Genomic DNA, 18386 nt, shown 5'->3' on the forward strand with positions numbered 1-18386 from the left:
CGCTTCTCACAATCCAAATTCCTCCTTAGTTCTAGTTGGATTAGGAAACGTTCGCTAATCAAACACTGATCAACAAGTTGCCAAGGAACGTCCTTGGGGCATTTAGCATCAAACAACCGTTGATCGCATTAAGACTTAGAGAAACCCAATTCTATCCTTGCCAACCGCGTGATCAAGGCTAGGTTATGCAACTGATTATATTTATGTTCAAACAATTTAAGCAATTACGGACCTAAATCATTCAAACAATTTATCACTTAAGCAATTTAAAAGCAATGGGCCCTTATTGATTCTAAAAGCCAAGTAATAATTATGGAAAAGATCAGATTGCATAAATATTGAAACAAACAAGAGTTCAACAATGGAGTATTAAACCTCCCAAATCATCACAAATCTGAATATTCTCAACTTCAACTAGAAAAGAATGAATTTAGCCACTCATGGTGACTAAAATACATAAAAGATGAAAAGAAAGGAGAAAGAAAGAAGCTGCAGAGTTTCAGGCGAGAGGAGAAGATGCTGAGTAGCTGATCAGAAGATGCCCTTGCTGGTTTGGAGGTTGCTCTTTTATAGCTGAAGAATTCCATCCTTCTAGGGTTTTGAAATCCCTTTTTAATTTGGCTTGTGATTCCTCTTTTGATGTTGAATTTAATTGCAACTGGAATTCCTCAAGTGAGAGACTCTTTCGTGGCTCTTGGAATTGTTTTGGTAGTGATTGAGTTGAATTTGGACTTCTGAAAACTCAAAATTCGGTTTCCTGAACAATTTTCCGCTCTGCTGTATTTTCTGCTGTCATTGTGATCGGGGCAGTGATTTGGGCAAATCACTGGTCCAATCACTTTCTGCAAGTCTGTGCTATCTCTGCTAATGATCTAGGCAGTTTCTGCGAGTGATTTGGGCAAATCACTGACCCAATCACTTTTCCTGTTGCCTCTAGGTTTCTGCTTCAGCTTGATTTGGGCAGTGATTTGGGCAAATCACTGATCCAATCACTTTTCTGTCATTTTCTGCATTTTTTCTCCATCTTTTCAATTTCTTCCTTTTTTACAAAACCATAACAAAAACACAATTTAAGCTAGAAAAATGTGTAAATAAACAGTAAATAATATATTAAAAACATGGTTAAATTATGTTTGATCAATCATCTGCAGAGAGTATGCCATGAGTAACTGCAATAGTCCTGGAGTAGCAAATGGATATATCCCTGTAAATCAACCTCTGATTAGTGTTTGATTCACCAGGAAAACTAGCTTGCTGCGGAGATTGTCAATAGTCCTTGACATGTTATTGCCATTAGACCATGTCTCCAGAAAAGCATGAGAAACATTTGCAACAATTCTTCCTGGTATTGTTGTAGTGATCATGTTCAGAGGATACTTCCTTTTAACAATAACTCGTTTAAGCAACTCTCCCCTGTCATTTAACACCTGAATTTCCTTGTTTACCTTGATTTTCAATTTAACAAATTTTCTAGTTGCATTTTTTTGAAATTGTATAAAGCTCTGGAACCTGAACTCCTGCAGAACAAGAGTAGTTAGGTTCCCTGCAGTTGATATAACCCATCCCTTGGATTCACTCCCTCCCTTCCCTTTTACCTCAAATGACCCATCAAGCCGCTTAACTTCTTTCCGGCTTTTCAAAGCAAGTGAAGGATTATGAGCAACCACGGTTCCTGCGGTGACAGAGGATGAGCCTTTATCTAACCAGATATGCAAATTTGCATCGACAAGCCAATATGGAATAACATTGCCTACTCCAACCCCAAATTCATGAACCTGACCATCCAAAACCTTCTCTAGAAAAGGTGTCACCTCAAAATCATAAGAAGGGAGATTAAAAGCACCAATAGAAACAACTGGTTTCCAAAACAAAGAATTAAACACAGATGTCAACACAACTGGGAATGGCAACTCTGAGCCTACACTAGCCCCATCTATTGTAACAAATACCTCTCTATAAGCGCCATTGCCTTGCAAAGATATATTGTTCATTCTCAGGTAGGAACTTGGTGGATTTGAGTACCAAGACTCATCATTTCCATGAAATGAAACATAAAGTTCCAGAACAGCACGGTGGGTGTTACACGGAACTAGGATTTGCTTTGAAGGCAAGTCTATTTCATTTTTTATTCTGTACCAAAACCCAGTGTCTCCATCATCAGAAATTGGAACAATCAAGTCAGCAGGAGTATCATAGAAACTCAACACACCTTCCAGCACACTATCCCCATCTCCATTTGCTTCTTTTTCTGCTAAAATTGGAAGGCTCAGATCATTCCTGTTTAATGAAACAGTAATGGAGCTATTTTTGTAGAATAAGACAGTCACGCTGACATTGTAAACACCAGTGGAGACATTGTCAACAATACTTTGGAGAATCATTGTGAGATTAAGGTCTTCTTTTGCAAGAAGAGAGGAGTACCTAGTGATGTCCTTCTTGACCGTCCACGAGTTTCTTGATTTGTCGATGGTCAGCTTGGGTGTGATGGTGCGAAGCAGCTCTACGCCACCAAGCCATAACCCAGATATGTGATAAGAAGTGTCGTTGCTGCATCCAGCATTGAAACTGAGGACAATATATGTCCATGGAGAGGAGCAATCCGAGGGTGGAGAGTAAGGAGTGGAAAAGAGATAGTTCGTGGTGTTTGTTGGTGAAGCTGTGTTGGATAATTGGATGGGTGCATGATGGTGTCAAATGATCAGATGGTAGAGGAGGGGTGACTTCAAAGAATTCTTGGAATTCTTGCAAGTTGAGAGCGGCAGAGGGAGAGACTAGTGTGAGCAGAGTGAAGAGAAGTAGGCAGAGAAGAATGAGAACTGTCTTCATTTTCGAAGCAGGAGAATGCTTTCTTAGGTGTTTGATCTGTTATTTCAGGCTCTTTGTTATGCATATAAATGCACTAGATGGGGTCATAAATTATGCATGCCTTACCGAGCTCAGTATAATGTCTCTTAAAACAGCTAATTTGTACTTTTAGAGAAAAATAGTGTGAAGTAGAAACAGTTAGGATCTTTTTGTTTATGGTGTGGAATTCTGCAATTGCACAAATTCATTCTGCATGTGTACTTAGCTGACCTTCAGCATTAGGAATTAATTGAACACCTTTCAAAATTCAAATGCATGACTCATAATTTCTCAATTACACCAGAACATGCAAATTGTCTGTGAAACAAAAAATGCATCTGCAGATCATACGAGGACTAATTTTCACTACAAAATCCAATGCCTTTATAAGGTTAGTCATCTATTGATTTATACTAGTTGAGAATTTGGATATTATAGGCCTTGTATAGAATGCTAGAGAACTTTATCATGTTGGATGGATTGTAAAGAGGAAGGCAAAGAAGAGGGAGGAGGAGAAGGCAAGGAAGCTCCCCTGCTTACAAGAAACTGTGAAATGTCAGTGTAGCCAAGTGTTCTAGCCATGTAGAGTGGAGTAGCACCTCGGTTACTCATTGCATTAACATTAGCTCCTCTGCCGACCAACACCTCAACTGTCTCTAAACTGCCACCCTCCACGGCGAAATGCAGGGAGGAATGGCCTTCATTGTCCTGGCATTCCAAATCTACACCAAATTCAACTAGCATTGATACTATATCTTTGTGCCCTTTGATAGCTGCTGCATGCAAGGCTGTGAAGCCATATTGATCTTTGTAGTTTTTGTTTGCACCTTTCTTTAGTAATGATTCAAGGTGTTCCAAGTTCCCTCGCCGGGCCGCCATTAGCACTACTTCTCCACGTTCTCCTCCTGCGCCGTCGTCAATAAAGAAAGGTTCTTAATAATGTAGACTGAAGAACAAGAATTATTTCAAGCTGGATTCTTTACTTTGTGACTATACTTACATGTCCCTTGTCCCGAGCAACATCAAAAGCTGAACGGCCATGATTATCTGCGATTGTGGGGTCAGAACCCATCTCAATTAGCATCTCTACCATCTTATGGTCACCATTTGCCGCTGCTCTATACAGTGCAGTCCTGCCATCTTTGCTATTAGCATCCTTATCTGCACCGGATTCCACCAGCACCCTAGCGCACTTGATATTCCCTCTACCTGCCGCGAAATGCAACGGTGTCCTGCCTTCTTTATCTCTCAAATCCAATGGCCCAAAACTATCCAATGAATCCAAAACTTCGTCCGTCCGATCAAATGCTATTGCCACGTGCAGCTCGCTCCAGCCCTTGGATTGCCACTTTGCGTCCATTTGATGAAAGCCCACATCATCAGCTTTAGCCCGTGCGTCAATCTTCAACCCAGCTTCAAGCAGTAAGTTCACCATACCCTCAGGGTCAGCCAACTCAGTAGCAACTCGAAGGAGCGACTGAGCCTCTCTCGGTGTGACAACTCAGAAAGTATCGACCTCTGCCTCTTTATTATATTCTTCACTGAGTTAACATCCCCACAGCTGACAGCATGCCGGAGAAGAAACGGACCGACGAAGGCAACCTTGAGCTTAAAATCTTGAGTTGACCAGAGAGGAAGGGAAGAGAACCATGAGTTGAGAGAATCGGGGTTAGTCAAATCGGATGAATTGGGAGGAAACGGTGCCGTTTTGATGAGGAAATGGTCGGAGGGAGAACGAGGGAAAGAGGATGGGAGATGGGTTTGTGGTCTGAGTATGATTTGAAAGATGGTAGAGGATGAAGGAGGGATAAGCCCAGTTGGTGGATTAACCAGGAACTTATGCGGCCATGAAGTTTGGACCTTGAATGCTATTGGGGTAGTGGCGGAGAGAGACCTGAGGCGGACGTTGCTCGGCATTTGGAATTGAGCATAAAGTCTAGACGAACCTCTGAGTCTGATACTTCGATGAGCGAAATTAAAGAATTAAAAATATTACGCATTGCCATTTTTTTTCCCGCTCCATCTGTTTTTTAAATATTAATATTAAAAATTCATAAATAATTAATTATCATAATTTTAAATCTTTTCAAAATAAATTCAACTATATATATAATTATTTTTCTTTTTTAATAAATTTAAATTTGAATAAATATTTCATATTTATGTACATTCCCAAAATCAAGAAATTAAAAATATTACAATTTGCTCCATTGCTATTTTTTTCCAATTGATTTCATCATTTTAGTAAATATTAATTTTAAAAATTCATAAATAATTAATTATCATAACTTCAAATCTTTTCAAGTAAACTTGACTATATATATAATTATTTTCCTTCTTACTAAATCCAAATTCAGAATAAATATTTAATATCTCTGACCGAAACCAAAAAATTAAAAATACTACAATGTGTTGCATTGCCATTTTTTCCTAATTGGCTCCATTTTTTTTCAAATATTAATATTAAAAATCCATAAATAATTAATTATCATAACTTCAAATCTTTCCCATCAAATTTGACTATATATATAATTTATTTCCTTCTTACTAAATCCAAATTCAGAATAAATATTTCATATATCTGAACATTCCCAAATATTGCATTGCCATTTTTTTTCCGATTGGCTCCATTTTTTTTGCAAATATTAATATTAAAAACCCATAAATAATTAATTACCATAACTTTAAATCTTTCCAAGCAAACTTGACTATATATATAATTACTTTCATTTTTAATAAATCCAAATTGAGAATAAATATTTAATTTAATATAAAAAATATATTTTACAATAATATTTATAAATTTTTTTTATATATTTTTATTTAAAAATGTAAATTTAAATATTCTTTAAAAATATTATATTTTTTAAATAAAAATTATTAATGAAAAAATATTTTTTATATAAATTATTAATTAAAATATAAAAGATTAAACGGGTTCGGGTTTTATTCGGATAATAATAATCGGGTTTGGAACGGATTCAGATAGTCTAAATTAATTTTTAATCGGGTTCGGAACGGGTTCGAATATTACTAATATAAATCGGGTTTGGGTTCGGATAGTTTAATTTTTGCGGGTACCCTACCCGTTTACATCCCTGTATCCCATGTCTCTCAATGAGAATTGCATAGGATTTCAACTAATATTCTTTAAAATAAAATATTTAATATCAAAATTTATATAATATTTATTTTAATTAATTTATATTCTATAAAAAAAATTAATTTTCCATCTTATAATTTTTATTTTCACTTTCTTTTTTAATTATTTTAAAATTATTAATTTTTTTTTTAATTATAACAAACGACTATCATAATCTATTTAACTTTATCATATTTTTAAAACAATCACTTATTACCATATTATTTTATGATAAAATAAACTATTAAAATAATAACATCAATATACAAAATGTTACAATAAAACTTATAAATCTTATACAATAATAATGTAATTACTACAATAATAGCAATTAGTGGCAAAAAAAAAGTTTACTACTATAATTAATGAAAGTTAATTAAAAAATTTACTACAATAATGGAAAATGAATTTACCCCGTTTGGCACTCTTAATAAAGTGCGGATACCAATCATAGAACGTCAAGCAGAGTTAAGTAAAAAGTACAAAGCTAAACCGTTCAAAACTTTCCCTCCTATTTCATGCACCTTCCAAACTCTCCCTCTGTCACTGCATCATCACATTTAATTCCTTCTATGTATAACTCGCTATCCTCGATGAAGCCAGCCTTAAATTTCAAGTCCCTCCGATATCTTACTCGCTGCCGACGACGACGTTTTAGACGAGCTTTCTATTATGAGCGAGTCTGAGTGTTCTAGGAGCATATGCTGTCCATCGCCCCACCGGATTGTGGCTTAGTGGATCTCGGGGATGAGGCGGACTAGGGTGAAGAGAATCCCGGGTGAACATGTGAAGAAACAGAAAGACAGAGAGCAAGATGGATGAAGATGAGAAAGGATTAGGTGATCGAGCGGTGGAGGATAGATGTTCGATGAATGTACTGAACGGATTGGGTGAACATGTGAAGAAAGAGAAAGAGACAGAGATAGAGAGCAAGATGGATGAAGATGAGAAAGGATTGGGTGATCAAGCGGTGCAGGCTAGATGTTCGATGAATGGACTGAACGGATTGGGTGAACATGTGAAGAAAGAGAAAGAGACAGAGAGCAAGATGGGTGAAGATGAGAAAGGATTGGGTGATCGAGCGGTGCAGACTAAATGTTCGATGAATGGACTGAAAGCTCTTTTTTTCAGGTGGTTGGCACTTCAAAGACCGATCAACCGCTGAAACTGCTGAGGACTACGGTATGTATTGAGATTCAAACTGTGGCCCTTGTGGAGAATCAGTGTCAGAGCACGCAAACATATCATTTGGTTTCGACAGCTTAGAGATATTGCTTTTGTTAATCAATTCTTCGCTGGTATTTTGGAGGAGGGTTTCCATTTGCAACCTCATCTGCACTATCTTATTAAGCTCGTTTTTACTTGCTGCAATTAGATACAAAAGGCAACACCCAACTCCCATATTGAAAGAGGTATCTTTCCTGCTCTCTCCTGGAAAAATTGAACATACTAATACCACATTGAATTGATATAGACTTCAAATTAATAAAACTTACATAAGAAACAAACAGAACTGACTGACCAGTCGTCGACACCGAATTTCCACCTTTCAGTCCATTCATCGAACATCTAGCCTGCACCGCTCGATCACCCAATCCTTTCTCATCTTCATCCATCTTGCTCTCTGTCTCTTTCTCTTTCTTCACATGTTCACCCAATCCATTCAGTCCATTCATCGAACATCTAGCCTGCACCGCTCGATCACCCAATCCTTTCTCACCTTCATCCATCTTGCTCTCTATCTCTTTCTCTTTCTTCACATGTTCACCCAATCCTTTCAGTCCATTCATCGAACATCTAGCCTGCACCGCTCGATCACCCAATCCTTTCTCATCTTCATCCATCTTGCTCTCTGTCTCTTTCTCTTTCTTCACATGTTCACCCGGGATTCTCTTCACCCTGGTCCGCCTCAGCCCCGAGATCCACCGAGCCACAATCCGGTGGGGCGATGGACAGCATATGCTCCTAGAACACTCAGACTCGCTCATAATAGAAAGCTCGTCTAAAACGTCGTCGTCGTCGGCAGCGAGTAAGATATCGGAGATGCGTAAGGGGGCGAGATTTGGTCTCGGGACGTTTAGGGACTTGAAATTTAAGGCTGGCTTCATGAGGATAGCGAGTTATACATAGAAGGAATTAAATGTGATGATGCAGTGACAGAGGGGAGAGTTTGGAAGGTGGATGAAATAGGAGGGAAAGTTTTGAACGGTTTCGCTTTGTACTTTTTACGTAACTCTACTTGACGTTCTATGATTGGTATCCGCACTTTATTAAGAGTGCCAAACGGGGTAAATTCATTTTCCATTATTGTAGTAAATTTTTTAATTAACTTTCATTAATTATAGTAGTAAACTTTTTTTTTGCCACTAATTGCTATTATTGTAGTAATTACATAATTATTGTATAAGATTTATAAGTTTTATTGTAACTTTTTGTATATTGATGTTATTATTTTAATAATTTATTTTATCATAAAATAATATAGTAATAAGTGATTGTTTTAAAAATATGATAAAGTTAAATAGATTATGATAGTCGTTTGTTATAATTAAAAATAAATTAATAATTTTAAAATAATTAAAAAAGAAAGTGAAAATAAAAATTATAAGATGGAAAATTAATTTTTTTTATAGAATATAAATTAATTAAAATAAATATTATATAAATTTTGATATTAAATATTTTATTTTAAAGAATATTAGTTGAAATTCTATGCAATTCTCATAAAGAGACGATGTAAACGGGTAGGATACCCGCGAAAATTAAACTACTCGAATCCGTTCCGAACCCGATTAAAAATTAATTTAAACTATCCGAATCCGTCCCAAACCCGATTATTATTATCCGAATAAAATCCGAACCCGTTTAATCTTATATATTTTAATTAATAATTTATATAAAAAATATTTTTTATTAATAATTTTTATTTAAAAAATATAATATTTTTAAAGAATATTTAAATATTTAAATAAAAATATATAAAAAAAATTTATAAATATTATTGTAAAATATATTTTTTATATTAAATTAAATATTTATTCTGAATTTGAATTTAGTAAGAAGGAAAGTAATTATATATATAGTCAAGTTTGCTTGAAAAGATTTGAAGTTATGGTAATTAATTATTTATGGGTTTTTAATATTAATATTTGCAAAAAAGATGTAGCCAATTGGAAAAAAAATGGCAATGCAACATATTGTAGTATTTTTAATTCTTTAGTTTCTGAGATGTCAGAGATATTAAATATTTATTCTGAATTTGGATTTAGTAAGAAGGAAAGTAATTATATATATAGTCAAGTTTGTTTGGAAAGATTTGAAGTTATAGTAATTAATTATTTATGGGTTTTTAATATTAATATTTACAAAAAAAAATGGAGCCAATTAGAAAAAAATGACAATACAACACACATTATAGTATTTTTAATTCATTGGTTTCGGAGATATTCAGAGATATTAAATATTTATTTTAAATTTAAATTTAGTAAAAGAAAAATAATTATATATATAGCCAAGTTTACTTAGAAAGATTTAAAGTTATGGTAATTAATTATTTATAAATTTTTAAAATTAATATTTGCCAAACGGATGAAACTAATTGAAAAAAAATAGCAATGCCCGTAAATGGTAATATAATATTTATTTTAAATTTAAATTTAATAAAAAAAGTAATTATATATATATAGTCAAATTGTTTGAAAAGTTTTGAAATTATGATAATTAATTATTTATAGATTTTTAATATTAATATTTAAAAAATTGATGGAGTGGGAAAAAAATGGCAATGCGTAATATTTTTAATTCCTTAATTTCGGAAAATATCTTTCCTCTTCATTAATCATCACAGCATACAGGCCATTTCCCCATTTCTGACTTCTCTATCTCCATTAATGGAGAGGCCGCTCATCGAAGTATCAGACTCAGAGGTTGTTCTAGACTTTATGCTCAATTCCAAATGCCGAGCCAACGTCCGCCTCAGGTCTCTCTCCGCCACTACCCCAATAGCATTCAAGGTCCAAACTTCATCGCCGCACAAGTTCCTGGTTAATCCACCAACTGGGCTTATCCCTCCTTCATCCTCTACCATCTTTCAAATCATACTCAGACCACAAACCCATCTCCCATCCTCTTTCCCTCGTTCTCCCTCCGACCGTTTCCTCATCAAAACGGCACCGTTTCCTCCCAATTCATCCGATTTGACTAACCCCGATTCTCTCAACTCATGGTTCTCTTCCCTTCCTCTCTGGTCAACTCAAGATTTTAAGCTCAAGGTTGCCTTCGTCGGTTCGTTTCTTCTCCGGCATGCTGTCAGCTGTGGGGATGTTAACTCAGTGAAGAATATAATAAAGAGGCAGAGGTCGATACTTTCTGAGTTGTCACACCGAGAGAGGCTGAGTTGCTACTCAGTTGGCTGACCCTGAGGGTATGGTGAACTTACTGCTTGAAGCTGGGTTGAAGATTGACGCACGGGCTAAAGCTGATGATGTGGGCTTTCATCAAATGGACGCAAAGTGTCAATCCAAGGGCTGGAGCGAACTGCACGTGGCAATAGCATTTGATCGGACGGACGAAGTTTTGGATTCATTGGATAGTTTTGGGCCATTGGATTTGAGAGATAAAGAAGGCAGGACACCGTTGCATTTCGCGGCGGGTAGAGGGAATATCAAGTGCGCTAGGGTGCTGGTGGAATCCGGTGCAGATAAGGATGCTAATAGCAAAGATGGCAGGACTGCACTGTATAGAGCAGCGGCAAATGGTGACCATAAGATGGTAGAGATGCTAATTGAGATGGGTTCTGACCCCACAATCGCAGATAATCATGGCCGTTCAGCTTTTGATGTTGCTCGGGACAAGGGACATGTAAGTATAGTCACAAAGTAAAGAATCCAGCTTGAAATAATTTTGTTCTTCAGTCTACATTATTAAGAACCTTTCTTTATTGACGACGGCGCAGGAGGAGATTCTGGAGACTCTGGAACGTGGAGAAGTAGTGCTAATGGCGGCCCGGCGAGGGAACTTGGAACACCTTGAATCATTACTAAAGAAAGGTGCAAACAAAAACTACAAAGATCAATATGGCTTCACAGCCTTGCATGCAGCAGCTATCAAAGGGCACAGAGATATAGTATCAATGCTAGTTGAATTTGGTGTAGATTTGGAATGCCAGGACAATGAAGGCCATTCCTCCCTGCATTTCGCCGTGGAGGGTGGCAGTTTAGAGACAGTTGAGGTGTTGGTCGGCAGAGGAGCTAATGTTAATGCAATGAGTAACCGAGGTGCTACTCCACTCTACATGGCTAGAACACTTGGCTACACTGACATTTCACAGTTTCTTGTAAGCAGGGGAGCTTCCTTGCCTTCTCCTCCTCCCTCTTCTTTGCCTTCCTCTTTACAATCCATCCAACATGATAAAGTTCTCTAGCATTCTATACAAGGCCTATAATATCCAAATTCTCAACTAGTATAAATCAATAGATGACTAACCTTATAAAGGCATTGGATTTTGTAGTGAAAATTAGTCCTCGTATGATCTGCAGATGCATTTTTTGTTTCACAGACAATTTGCATGTTCTGGTGTAATTGAGAAATTATGAGTCATGCATTTGAATTTTGAAAGGTGTTCAATTAATTCCTAATGCTGAAGGTCAGCTAAGTACACATGCAGAATGAATTTGTGCAATTGCAGAATTCCACACCATAAACAAAAAGATCCTAACTGTTTCTACTTCACACTATTTTTCTCTAAAAGTACAAATTAGCTGTTTTAAGAGACATTATACTGAGCTCGGTAAGGCATGCATAATTTATGACCCCATCTAGTGCATTTATATGCATAACAAAGAGCCTGAAATAACAGATCAAACACCTAAGAAAGCATTCTCCTGCTTCGAAAATGAAGACAGTTCTCATTCTTCTCTGCCTACTTCTCTTCACTCTGCTCACACTAGTCTCTCCCTCTGCCGCTCTCAACTTGCAAGAATTCCAAGAATTCTTTGAAGTCACCCCTCCTCTACCATCTGATCATTTGACACCATCATGCACCCATCCAATTATCCAACACAGCTTCACCAACAACACAAACACCACGAACTATCTCTTTTCCACTCCTTACTCTCCACCCTCGGATTGCTCCTCTCCATGGACATATATTGTCCTCAGTTTCAATGCTGGATGCAGCAACGACACTTCTTATCACATATCTGGGTTATGGCTTGGTACTCTAATCCATTGATTACCTACATTAGAATGAACAATTTGACTACATTGCGCCGTAATGGAGCATTTTGAGAAGTTTTCGTGACAATTTGATGGGAAGTTTGTGGCCTCAGAAGTTCCATTCCAGTCATTTTCTCCGGCGGGATTAATCCATTGTCTTGGAAACCTGCAGTGGCTATTGGTGCATTTGATCTTCCCACTTATGACTTGGATTTGACGCCATTTTTAGGGTTTCTTTTGGATGGGAAGGAATCATGTGATCGAAGTTGGTATTAGTGATGGCATTTCTTATTGGCTCATTGATGCTAATTTGCATCTTTGGTTGGATTCTGGAGCAGCTACTGTAGAAGCTAAATCAGTGGTTTATCAGAATCCTGGTTCCTCCATTTAAAAGACAAGAAGAATTTTAAAGAAATCAAAAAAATCAAGAATTTTTTTGTATCATGTTTGAATTAATAGAAAATGAGATAGGAAATAAAATATAAATAGAAAGAAAAGAATTTTTCATGTGTTTAAAAAGAGAAAAGAAAGAGGGAGGAAGTTATGGATAATTTGCTTAAACCGGAAGAAAATTTTATTTAAAAAAAGAAAAGAGAAAGAAGGGAATTACACTAGAAAAAGAAAGTTAAAATCCATGAGTCACGCGGCCCCTTGAGGCTTTAACCTTTATTTCTTTTATTTAAAAAGAAAATGAGATGGTAACTTATTTTGGGTAATTAAAAAAAATTCAATACATATGATCTTTACGATTCCATTTTATTTTCTTTAAATTACTAAATATAATTTTGTTAACATTTAATTAATAAATTAATTATATTTCATTGATATTATAAGTAACTTTCTCTTTTAAAATTTCAATATCAACCATATTTTAAGTTATTTTTAAGATGAGTACAATAAAAAGACTAATAAAAAATTATTTTTTAATATATATAAAAAATAAAATAAATAAAAATTATAGGATAAAAAAATATCATATTTTGAATTATATTAATATATTATCCATAATTAATAAAATAATTATTTTTTATTATAAATTTTACATTTAGTTTTTAAATTATTTCATAGAATCGGAAATATTTTTTTTTTAAAAATTACATTTTGTTAAAATTACGCTCAAATGTCAAGCATTTTATGTTTAAAACGTTACCAGAATAAAGCTGAAAAATTACAATATAATAAATTTACACTTTAAATGTATACCGTATGTGCTCTTAAAAATATAAACTATTATTAATTTCAAAAAAAAATATAAAATATTAATAAAAATTATCAGCAAGTCGTTATTGATATGCATAATAACCTAATGTTTTTAACCTGAGGCATAGAGCACAACACTAAGGCAAGAGGAGAACTTTGAGCAGCAAGCATTAGGGCTGAGCGTAAGTCGGTTTGAACCGAAAAACCGAATCGAACCGATCAATTTCGATTTAATAGTTCGGTTAATAGGAAAGTTCGGTCCGGTTCGATTAATATTTTTCAATTTATTTAGTTTTCGATTCGGTTCAGTTTAAACGTGTTAAATAATCGAAAAATCGAAAAATCGATTTTATATATATTTTTATTATTTAAAATACTGAATTGATTTATATTTTTAAATTTTATATGAATTTTTTAAATATTATTCTTATATATTGAGATAATTTTTATTGATAAATTTATGTGAAACATTTATTGAATTATTCTATTGAAATTAGAAGCAAAAAAATTTAAAAAAATATAGATTTCAGTTTGAATCGAACCAAATCAATTTTTATTGGTTCGATTCGATTTGATTATATTAAAATTAATTTAATATATTTTTTATAATTAATGCGTTTTTTCTATTAAGTGATATTTTTTTTCCCCTCCCTGGACAGAGCACTATTATAGATGAATATTCTAATCTCTAAATTTTATTGAATTATTATTATTGTTTAACAAATATAGAATTATTATGGTCGGTGTGATTTGACAGAAAAATAGTGCAGAGTCTGCTTTATGCTTGAGCTATTTTTCTTTTTTGTCAAAGGCCAAGAGAATCTATTTAGACCAAACTTGTATTTTTGCAATTTATCTATTTTTACATCAGAAACTTTTCTTTTGAAAATGGGTTCCATATGAAGAACTCTAAATCTGATGAATTTCCAGGAGCAAAAAGAGAAGAAAATAAACATCATAATCTTTATGAATATTTAAAATATTTTTCAAATTAAAAATATTATAAATAAAAATTTTCTCTCCTAACGTTATTATTTTTTAATTAAAATTTTAACGAGTTACCACAGTATATTTTTATTAATTAACGACTTTTTTTCTCAGATTAACAATTCATATAATAATTTTCTTATATGCTTCTACATGTTTTTATAATATATATAATAATATAAGTTTTCCTCTGTACTCCTTTTGTAACTCGGTACTCTCGCTTTTTCCTCTTTTTTAAACCTAACTTCTTATTTCTCCTTCTCCATTAGAAACGATATGCGTCAATTAACTATCGATAAATAAGAAAATATAGTTGTCTCTATTAATTTGACAGTCAACAGTAAAGTGGCTCATCCCGTCAAAAATCGAAATAATAAAAAATAATGATCGTTTAAGATAAGTTTATGTATATATATATATATATACATATATAAATAGAATTTAAAATTGCACTCACCGATTTAATCTGGTAAGTGCATTTAAGTGAATTTGAGAGAACTCTCATATTCTAGTCTCTCAATTTTTAATGCTCATTCTAAAAAAAAATTAAAATTATTTACTTATTCAATTTTTTATAATAAAGCATGTTAAATTTAATTTTAAATTAATTTTTTTATAAATTTGACTAATATATGTTAAATTTAATTTTAAATTAATTTTTTTTTATAAATTTGACTAATATATATTTAAGTTAATAATTTTCTCAATGATATTTTCTAAAGCATATTATAGTAGCTATCCATGATTTGTTTTTTTTATGTTGAATATTCTTCAATAGGTATGGTGTATGACTGAAATACTGCATTTCCCTTTTATGTAATAGAAATTAGAAATCACTTATGTTTGCAAAAAACAAAGAAAAAGAGAAAAAAAAAGGAGAAATAGTATCACAGGGACTTGTTAGAAATAATAAACAAAAATCAACAAGTAAAGATTTACAAGTTTCACAAATAATTCATAAATCATCAAACACTTGCTGCTAAGTATATAAACATCTGTGGCAAAAACAAAGTCTATAAACATCTAATCAAACAAATCCCATCAAATAAAAGAACCCAAATAGAAAGATCCCCACTTTCCTGTATTCCATTTTTTTCTAAAATATAAAATAAGCAAAAGAAAAAACACATGCTACTTCCATTCTAATATCATTTTATTTCTATATTTCCTATTGTGGATAGAGGGCTAAGTTGACATACGTCGCCGCTTCACGGGATAACATAGGCCGCACTTAATCAGACCGTTTACATTGCACAGGATAACATAGGTCGCACTTAATCAGACCGTTTACATTGCACGATGTGCAGGTCCTAAACCCATGCTTCTCAGAGTAGATCTTATGGCTGCCATTGCACTGTGCACAAAGAACATATCTCAGCCCTCCACAAACATCACAGACGCTATTAAATTTAATTTTAATATTGTTTCCTACAAACGGTAACCCACCAAGCAGCTTACTCAACTCACCACTCTCATTCATCTCCTTGATCTCCTCGGCCCCACCAACATAATTCCCTCCTAAGAAAACTGCAGGTAACCTAACTTTTTTGGACGCAGTGATAATCTGTATTTCGTCGAGATACCCGGCATCCATGGACAAATCTCGCTCGTCAATTGGGACGTGAAATCCACGGAGGATTGATCTGACGGTTCTGCAATCTTCGAATGTTTTGCGAACAACGCCGAGGCTGGTAAAGTAGAGGATGATCTTGTGGTCATCCTGGTTAGGAGGTGGTGAAATTATGAATGTTTTAGAGCGGTTGAGGTGGTGGCGGTGGAGTGGGGAGGCGCGGTGGAAAATGGAGGGTCTTCTGGGGGTTTGGGATTTGGATCCATTTTCTTCTTCTAGAATGGCATTGATATCTTTGAAAGATAAGCAGGAGAAGTACCTTGGTGAAGGTGGCTCTGGCGGCTGTCTTGGGGAGGTGTGAGCCCTACTTGGTGATCTCAGCCACTCTAGCCACATTAGATATATAGAGAGAGAGAGAGAGAATGGAAGAGACATGAGACTAGTTAGGATTACAAAGTAGGACTGGAAATCTTCGGAGGTCTTTAAAAATATTAGTTATTCTCAATATTTATTCTAAATTTGGATTTAGTAAGAAGGAAAGTAATTATATATATAGTCATGTTTGCTTGGAAAGATTTGAAGTTATGGTAATTAATTATTTATGGGTTTTTAATATTAATATTTGCAAAAACGATGGAGCCAATTGGGAAAAAATGGCAATGCAACACATGGTAATATTTTTAATTACTTGGTTTCGGGGACATTTAGAGATTAAATATTTATTCTAAATTAGGATTTAGTAAGAAGGAAAGTGTTATATATATATAGTCATGTTTGCTTGGAAAGATTTGAAGTTATAGTAATTAATTATTTATGGGTTTTTAATATTAATATTTGCAAAAAAAGATGGAGCCAATTGGGAAAAAATGGCAATCCAACACATTATAATATTTTTAATTCCTTGGTTTCGGGGATGTTCAGAGATATGAAATATTTATTTTGAATTTGGATTTAGTACGAAGGAAAGTAATTATATATATAGTCAAGTTTGCTTGGAAAGATTTGAAGTTATGGTAATTAATTATTTATGGGTTTTTAATAATAATATTTGCAAAAAAGATGTAGCCAATTGGGAAAAAAATGGCAATGCACACATGGTAATATTTTTAATTCCTTGATTTCGGGGATATTCAGAGATATGAAATATTTATTCTAAATATAGATTTAGTAAGAAGGAAAGAAATTATATATATGGTCAAGTTTGGTGGGAAAGATTTGAAGTTATGTTAATTAATTATTTATGGGTTTTTAATATTAATATTTGCAAAAAAGATAGAGCCAATTGGGAAAAAATGGCAATGCAGTACATGGTAATATTTTTAATTCCTTGATTTCGGGGATGTTCAGAGATATGAAATATTTATTTTGAATTTGGATTTAGTATGAAGGAAAGTAATTATATATATAGTCAAGTTTGCTTGGAAAGATTTGAAGTTATGGTAATTAATTATTTATGGGTAATAATAATATTTGCAAAAAAGATGTAGCCAATTGGGAAAAAAATGGCAATGCACATATGGTAATATTTTTAATTTTCTGATTTCGGGGATATTCAGAAATATGAAATATTTATTCTAAATATAAATTTAGTAAAAAGGAAAGAAATTATATATACGGTCAAGTTTGGTGGGAAAGATTTGAAGTTATGTTAATTAATTATTTATGGGTTTTTAATATTAATATTTACAAAAAAGATGGAGCCAATTGGAAAAAAATGGCAATGCAGTACATGATAATATTTTTAATTCCTTGATTTCGAATATTACTTGATTTCGGGGATGTTCAGAGATATGATTAGTGGCCATTGGGAGTGCACTGAGATCTGCCAATCCCTAAATAATTTTTCTCTGATAAAGTGAAGAGCAGCTAGTGTGGGGAACTCCAATAAATTCTGCTTACCACTATGGAACTTAATTGCCTGTGCCATATGAATGAGCAAATGCATGTGCAGTAACAACTCCGAAATCATTATTGAAATTTTAATATCATTTGTAGAATAAAAGATGTCATAGGGTGACAATGGTTTCTTCCCGCCATTTCCATCTTAGTAAGGAAAAAAAAAGTATTTTTTAGTGTATATGGTATAAGAAAATTAATTAACTTTTTTAATTTTAAAAAATATATTAAAATATTTTTAATATTTTTTAAAAAATAATAATTATTTTTTATTAATTTTAAGGTTAAATATTATAAAAAAATTTAAAATGTTATGAATATAAAAAATTAATTAATAAACTTTTTAAATATCTAAAATATTAATTAATAATTTTTTAAAATTATAAAAATTAAATAGTAAAATATTTAATGAATAAAATTAACCTAATGATTTACTAATAAATTTTTTAAAATATTTAAAACATTTTAATATATTTTTTAAAATTAAATTTTTTTATAAAAATTAAGTAATAATTTTTTCTTAAAATAATA

General features: G+C 33.3%; 3 protein-coding genes and 2 pseudogenes across 4 annotated transcripts; 1 reads left to right on the forward strand and 4 right to left on the reverse strand.

Annotated features, from left to right (window-relative positions):
• Nucleotides 1-1062: 1062 nt before the first annotated feature.
• On the reverse strand, nt 1063-3018 carry LOC122724022 (peptide-N4-(N-acetyl-beta-glucosaminyl)asparagine amidase A-like). Its single transcript, XM_043958233.1, has one exon. It carries the CDS (start codon nt 2379-2381, stop codon nt 1212-1214), a length of 1170 nt encoding a protein of 389 aa, XP_043814168.1. The 5' UTR covers nt 2382-3018; the 3' UTR covers nt 1063-1211.
• Nucleotides 3019-3273: 255 nt separating this feature from the next.
• LOC122724012 lies at nt 3274-4850 on the reverse strand (annotated as a pseudogene).
• Nucleotides 4851-7153: 2303 nt separating this feature from the next.
• LOC122724023 lies at nt 7154-8209 on the reverse strand. Of its 2 annotated transcripts, none has more exons than XM_043958235.1 (2): nt 7509-8209; nt 7154-7417 (listed from the first exon to the last, which is right to left on the reverse strand). In XM_043958235.1, the coding sequence occupies exons 1-2, from the start codon at nt 8092-8094 to the stop codon at nt 7164-7166; spliced, it is 840 nt and encodes a 279-aa protein (XP_043814170.1). In that variant the 5' UTR covers nt 8095-8209; the 3' UTR covers nt 7154-7163. The 2 variants fall into 2 exon arrangements, with proteins under 2 accessions (XP_043814170.1, XP_043814169.1); XM_043958234.1 differs by having other exon boundaries at nt 7154-7435.
• Nucleotides 8210-9855: 1646 nt separating this feature from the next.
• On the forward strand, nt 9856-11540 carry LOC122724021 (annotated as a pseudogene).
• Nucleotides 11541-15676: 4136 nt separating this feature from the next.
• LOC110619082 (uncharacterized protein At3g28850) lies at nt 15677-16355 on the reverse strand. The gene is made up of 2 exons (XM_021762338.1): nt 15826-16355; nt 15677-15743 (listed from the first exon to the last, which is right to left on the reverse strand). Exons 1-2 carry the CDS (start codon nt 16353-16355, stop codon nt 15677-15679), a joined length of 597 nt encoding a protein of 198 aa, XP_021618030.1.
• Between the last annotated feature and the right edge of the window lie 2031 nt (nt 16356-18386).

This window comes from Manihot esculenta, chromosome 7, assembly GCF_001659605.2.
Source record: "Manihot esculenta cultivar AM560-2 chromosome 7, M.esculenta_v8, whole genome shotgun sequence".
Classification (NCBI taxonomy): Eukaryota; Viridiplantae; Streptophyta; class Magnoliopsida; order Malpighiales; family Euphorbiaceae; genus Manihot; species Manihot esculenta.